The sequence below is a fragment of the Lathyrus oleraceus genome, chromosome 6 (genome assembly GCF_024323335.1).
Source record: "Lathyrus oleraceus cultivar Zhongwan6 chromosome 6, CAAS_Psat_ZW6_1.0, whole genome shotgun sequence".
NCBI classification, from domain to species: domain Eukaryota; kingdom Viridiplantae; phylum Streptophyta; class Magnoliopsida; order Fabales; family Fabaceae; genus Lathyrus; species Lathyrus oleraceus.
This window is the reverse complement of record NC_066584.1, coordinates 165,933,719-165,940,376: the sequence shown is the minus strand read 5'-3', so window position 1 is coordinate 165,940,376 and position 6,658 is coordinate 165,933,719. Positions and strand designations below refer to the sequence as shown.

The 6,658-nt window shown below is 30.9% G+C and overlaps 1 protein-coding gene across 1 annotated transcript; it reads right to left on the bottom strand.

The window, feature by feature from the left end:
- Window positions 1-3,359: 3,359 nt before the first annotated feature.
- On the bottom strand, window positions 3,360-5,230 carry LOC127097390 (MATH domain and coiled-coil domain-containing protein At3g58210). The gene is made up of 3 exons (XM_051035885.1): window positions 4,995-5,230; window positions 4,674-4,828; window positions 3,360-4,364 (listed from the first exon to the last, which is right to left on the bottom strand). Exons 1-3 carry the CDS (start codon window positions 5,102-5,104, stop codon window positions 3,562-3,564), a joined length of 1,068 nt encoding a protein of 355 aa, XP_050891842.1. The 5' UTR covers window positions 5,105-5,230; the 3' UTR covers window positions 3,360-3,561.
- Between the last annotated feature and the right edge of the window lie 1,428 nt (window positions 5,231-6,658).

The following is a 6,658-nucleotide window of genomic DNA, read 5'->3' as shown; positions in this document are numbered from 1 at the left end:
ATGTGAACTTAAAGTTTCACCGCTTTCCGATTCAATATCTAGAATCCAAGCCACGCTTCCGATCCGGACAAGACCAAAGCCCTACGTCTGTTTCCAATGAAGGATCACCGCTTAAAACTACGCCTAATCCCAATTAAGGATTAACGTCTGCTACGTCTGTTTCCGATGAAGGATCACCGCTTAAATACTACGCCTAATCCCAATTAAGGATTAACGTCTGCTCATGTGAACCCACAGTTTCACCACTTCCACAATGAAGTCAACCATGCTATGAATGAATGCACACATACCAACACATATGCAATTAATACCATCTATATACCGTCTTAACATCCCACATATCACCATGACTCACAATTGGTACATATACACATTCATCACAACACATTAATTACGATTACATATACACATCCATAACCATAAATCATTCACAATTCAATAATGGTATACATACACATTCATACAATATTTTATTCACCAATATATGCCAACCATCAAATAGGTACACATAGATTTCATTCCAAAACGCACAAAACAATTAAATATCAATTTTTCAATATTATAACAGTGTTAACCGGTTAACGCCCTGGGTTAACCGGTTAACGCAAAACAGCAAGCGCTCCTTGGCAGTTTATAACAGTGTTAACCGGTTAACGCCCTGGGTTAACCGGTTAACGCAAGACAGAATGCAATTTTTCATAAATCGTAACAGTGTTAACCGGTTAACGCCCTGGGTTAACTGGTTAACGCAAAACAGAATGCTGTTCCTGCACTAACATGAAAACAGAATGCAGATTTCCCCGCATTTTTCATCGTTGGAGGACTTCCGGACCTCCGATTTCGATTCCGTAAAAAGCTACACGTTGAGAAAATTATGACTCATCCAAATATATATTCATTCACAGTTTTAGCATAATTTAATCATCACAATTCAAGAGTATTTGTCAAAACCTAATAATTCCAAAACCATGCCAATTAAGGATTTCAACCTAAAACATGTTCCTACCCATTGACCCAATCATACTAACCCACAATGATAAGGATTTCCCCCCTTACCTTGTCAATTTGATGGAAACCTTGACTCCTTTCGCTTTTCCTCTCCTCTTTCTCTATTGCCTTCAGTGCTCAAGTGAATTCTAATTCTCACTTCCTTCACTCTTACTATTTATAATAGTATTCTAGTTGGGCTTAAATCATCTAATTTAATCACTAGGCCCAATAATACCTAATATTTAAAATACCTCCATTTAAATTTAAATATTAACCACTCACTATGCAACCAAGTTAATTAATTAATTCAATTATTTAATTATTTCTCATATCCACTAGATAATGAATTAATACACAAATTAATTAATTAACACTCAACATAGTTAAATTAAAATTATAATAATAATAGTATAATAATTCAATACTAAAAAAAATGGATTGTTACACTTGACACATCCATCATTTGTTCCTATACTTGTTAAACCATATAATTTTGATCAAATATTTGGTAAATATTCACCAGATATGTATGATTCCTCGCATACTTCTTGGACAACCTCATTCTCTAGAATATGTATTCCTACTTGTTGCACATAGACTGCTAAAGATGTGTGCTATAAAATAAATGAATAATGAGCTTCAGGTTCTTCAAGAGAATTTCACATGGTATATTATCTCTTGTCCTTCTAATATAAAATCCATAGGTTGAAAATGAGTGTATTCTATGAAACTGGATTTTGATGGATCCTTAATTTGCTTCAAGGATCGATTCGTTTCTTTAGAAAATAAATAGGATTATGGAATTGATTATGATGAGACTTTTGCATTGGTTGCCAAAATGGTAATTATTCCCACTCTAATATTTATAATTTCTTCTAAAGGGTGGTATCTTCATTAAATGGATGTGAAAAATGTCTTTCTTCATGGTGACCTGACTAAATATATTTAAATGACTCTCAAAATATATTTTATTCATATTAGGGTGTGTGGAAGCTTAAACGCTCTTTATACGGTTTGAAACAAGAGCTCAGAGCATGGTATGAGTAATTTTTCTCCACTATACTTGGGTTCTTTGTTACTAATAGTCGGTATGATTCTTCTATATTTATTCACAACACAACCGAGGTTATTGTTTTACTTTTGTATGTTGATGATATGGTTATAATCAGTTCTAATCATGATTTTATTCAATGACTTAAACAATAGTTACAAGCCTCATTTCATATGAAAGATATCAATAACTCATATTATTTTCTTTGTCTTGAAATTCATTCTACGTCTAAGGGCATCTATATCCATCAACATAAGTATGCCACAAATTTGATTTCAATGGATGGTCTCCAATCGGAAAATTAGGTGGATACTACTCTTGAGGCTAGTGTTAAATATCATTGTAATGATGATGGTTTCTTGCCGGTTCCTTAATTGTATCGAAAAAAATTTGGTAGCCATAAATACTCGATTATTACTCCCCTTGACATATCTTTTGATGTTTAACAAGTTAGTCAATTGATGCATTCTTCTCCCCATCTTCACCTAGCAGTTGTTCGTCATATAGTTTGATACTTGTAAGGAATCTCACATCGTGGTTTATTCTTTCCCACCAAAATAATCCCTTGATTGAGAGCTTATAGTGATGTTGATTTGACATGGTGTTTTAACTCTCGTCGATCTGCCACTAATGGTGCATGTTTCTTGTAACTTCATTGATCTCATGGAAAAGTAAAAAGCAAGCAAGAGTTTTTATATCTTCCATTGAACATGAGTATTGTGGCATTATTGTTGTTTATTAAGAAATAATTTGTATTTGTAGTCTTTAGAGTGAACTTGAATTTTCTCAAATAGAACTTACTTCACTTTGTATTGACAATACAAGCATAATTCAAATCATCGCAAATCCCGTTTTTCATGAACACACCAAACATATTGAAGTCGATTGTCATTCAATATGTGACGCCTATCATTTCCTCATGTGAGTACTCAGTTTTAAGATGCATATATTCTTACCAAAGTCTTTTCCGTCCATATCATCAATTTCTTATAAGCAAATTGATAATCCTTATCAAACCGAATCAAATTTGAGGGAGGTGTTAATAAAGAATGGTTTGATTCTCCTTATTTATATATTTTTTCATTTTTAGAATAGTCTAGAAAATCATGTATAGATCAATTGTTGTAAATACTCATATTAGTATATATAGAGACAGTGCAATGAAGAAAGACAGAGAATTTATGATATTACTTTTAAAAATAGTCACATTTAGTGAGTTCTTTTAACATCATCATTTTCAAGAACGTTTATAGCGCTTTAAAAAGAAGAAGAAAAAATGTCAATTTTCTAACATAGTGATGCAATGACATTAATAAAATATTAGACAAACATATTTCAATATATGAAAGATTTGGTTAATTTACATCTAAATTATTGCTTATCTAGACTTTTAATATACATAAATAAAAACGGGGGAAATAAACAATAATAAATGTTATACAAAAAGAATTTAAAGAATTTAAATAATAATCTTGATCTAAAACTATAACACTTCAAATTTGTTAATCCAAAACTAATCACTATAACATAGTATAACCTATTGGAGCATTAATATTCATTTCTTGAAAACCATTTCTTACTTCAGATAAGCCTTTCCTTGCAATCTCATATTGTGCTTGTGAAGCAGTCAATTCATCTCTAAGCTGCTTCATTTTAATATCCAAAGCAACAACTTTATCCTTTAGTTTCTTTAACTTCTTAGCTCTTTCTATATAAGGTTTCACACCTAAAGCAGATTGAACATAAGGCTCTAACCAACTCAAGTCTAATTCGGACGAGTTCGCGAGTTCCTCCCACAAACTTTTAATTTTCTCAATATCATCTTCATTCATATCTTTCACTTTCTTCGTCTTAAGAAAATGCAAAATTTGACCTAACGACATAAGTGTCCATTGTCTAAACAAAGGAGTTTTTTTCATCAGATTCTCTATCAGAGACGGACGCCACATGCACATTTCATCTAAAAGAGGAATAAGACATTTTTCTTCTGGTTTTAAATTTTCCAAATCCAGAAATTCTCGAATTGTTAAATCCGAACTTGATGTTCTTGGACTAAAAGTAGAACCTGATGCTCTTGGACTAGAAGTAGAACCTGACATTCTTGGACAAACCGTTTCCCTTACATCGGAGGATTGATCGGTAGAATTTGGGTTCAAAGAATTGATGTCATGAATTTTGGGTGTAAAATTGGAGACACAAATATGAGCTTCAAGTATGCATGTGTCCCTAACAAGATACCCTTGTTTATGATCATTGAAGTCTTTGAGTCTTATGAAAAAAGAGCCCCAACATCTATATCCTCCATTGAACTTTTGTTGAGTCTCTACAAATAACAAATATGCATATGAATAATTAGCTTTAAATTCAACAACAATAAATATTACCTAGAAAAATATCTCAAAATAGAAGTAGCAAAACCTAAAACTTAAGATGCAGAGTCATAAAAACTATGAAAAGTCATGTGATCAGAGTCAATATCATCCAATTAAGATCAAATATCAGCTTTCAGATCTTGATTTTGGACGATTTTAACTTACTGATTGTGTGACTATATAACTATAGAAATTAAGAAACCCTAAAAGTTAATGCCCTTTGCTATTGATAAGGAGAGAATGAAGATTTAGGTTGGTACCTTTTACAATGGACTTGTTCATATCAAGTTGATTAATTAGAACCAACTTGAAAAAAGTGTCTCTATTCCATCCATATGGTGGTAAAGAATCAGCAACCATTAAATAAAATGTAAAATGATCAACATCCTTCCTTAGTGGATGAACAAGGATCTTCCTATCACATGAAGAAGACATATATAAAATATGATTAATAAAGTAAAAACTAAAGATAATTCCATGAACTAAAATACACAATTACTTTGTCCTATAGTTATTGTCTCAACTCACATATATCATAAAAGTACAGATAAGCAGACGACTAATACAAGATATATACGTACCATGTATAACCGCGGATTTTGAAGTCTTTGGATTTTAATTTCATGCCATTCTTTGTGGAGAAATCTTCAATTCTCCATGTGAATTTCTCAAAATATTCAGAAGTTTCCATTCTGGTTCATACATATGGTATTAACAAAGTGAAGAAGAAAATATATTAAATAGAAAATAAAGTAAAGTTCATTATTGCCGGCGTGGAAAAAAGAAAAATTAAGAACTTAGTAGAATGAGTGAATGACAGAGAACATATATATGGTAAAGTCAAGTCAATAAATTGAAGATTCGTTTTGAGTAAGGAAGAAGAAAAATTAATGTATTTAATTCATGAGTAGAAAAGTCTAAACTTATATCTTGGAGGTTAAGAATTAAGATTAGTTACAACATTAGTTTATGGCATATATATTGGATTTAATTAAAATACATTAACGGTAAAAAGATTTTACAGCGTCAGTTAATCCTAAATGTTAAATATTAAAATATATTTGATTTTTATTTTAAAAATCTATAAAATAATGGAAACGGATGATAGTGATGTATCGACGGTGTAAATCTTTTTACGCTGACAGTAATACATACTAATTAATTTCTTAAAAATAGTTGTATAATCTTGCTTCAATATCACCTTAGATATTAACATAATCACATTCAAAAAAAAAATACGTGCAAAAGACTAGTGGCATGGAGTATGCCATAAGTTTGATTTTTTCTATGAAATGTTTTTTTAATAGAATGTGTCAACATTTTGGCAATTTATGAATTCCGTAATTCTGATATAATCTAGTGAATCTTTTTTCCATGACTTTGTCAATATTTTAGAGCCAAATATTATTTTTAATATAACATTTGATTAGGACATTGATGTGATTGTTTAAATTTGTTTACATTTAATATTCAAAATTGACATTTAACTAGCCGGCTCATTGAATCAAACATAATCAAAAGGAATTCTTAAAATTATTGCTCTAAAAGATTTTAAAAGATTCATTAATAATTCTAAATATATTGAGTTTGATGATTATATAGATAACAAGAGATTGAGAAATATTCTACTAAAAAATATAAGATGTTTTATGAACTTGATTGACTATTTTTTTTGTATTTGTTTAATTTTTTTTTACCGTAAGTTTTCATACAATATTTGACATATCAATTTATATCAATTTATGTTTGAGGTCATTTATTTTTGTTGTCAATGTTCTTTATCCTGCACATCATTATTCTTGGTGCATTTCACCTTTGAATTATTTCAATTTCACAACAAGTGAAGTTCACCGTCGAACAAAGATATTAAGTTTATAAGTGACAACCATGGACTCTAATGAGATATCAAGAAATTTTTCAGAGACAACAATTTTGAGTTGTGAGAAGTGAAGAACCAAACAATCTTAACCCTTTTTCAAGAACAAGGATATCGAGATGTTCTCTCTTTGGACATGTTCAATGGAGTACATTATGAGAAACGGCTATGGGTTCCTGGTTTCTATCCCGATCTTTATCCTCACAACGCTTATTATCATCGGTGTTCCCTAATGTCCTATTCTTCTCAATAACTTTTCCTTTAGTTGATATATGATTGAGCATAAGTGGGTATCTCACTCATTCTTTGGGACTCTTCTAGCCCTAGCTTCACCCTAAACATGCAATATTCCCCCACACCTCTTTAAAA

Bases quoted from the DNA above. Each gene is read 5' to 3' on its own strand.
- LOC127097390 (XM_051035885.1), bottom strand. From the start codon at position 5,104: ATGGAAACTTCTGAATATTTTGAGAAATTCACATGGAGAATTGAAGAT. The intron at 4,829-4,994 runs GTACGTATATAT...TTCATGTGATAG, and splicing joins AAAATCCGCGGTTATACATG to GAAGATCCTTGTTCATCCAC. The intron at 4,365-4,673 runs GTACCAACCTAA...TGTTATTTGTAG, and splicing joins GAACAAGTCCATTGTAAAAG to AGACTCAACAAAAGTTCAAT.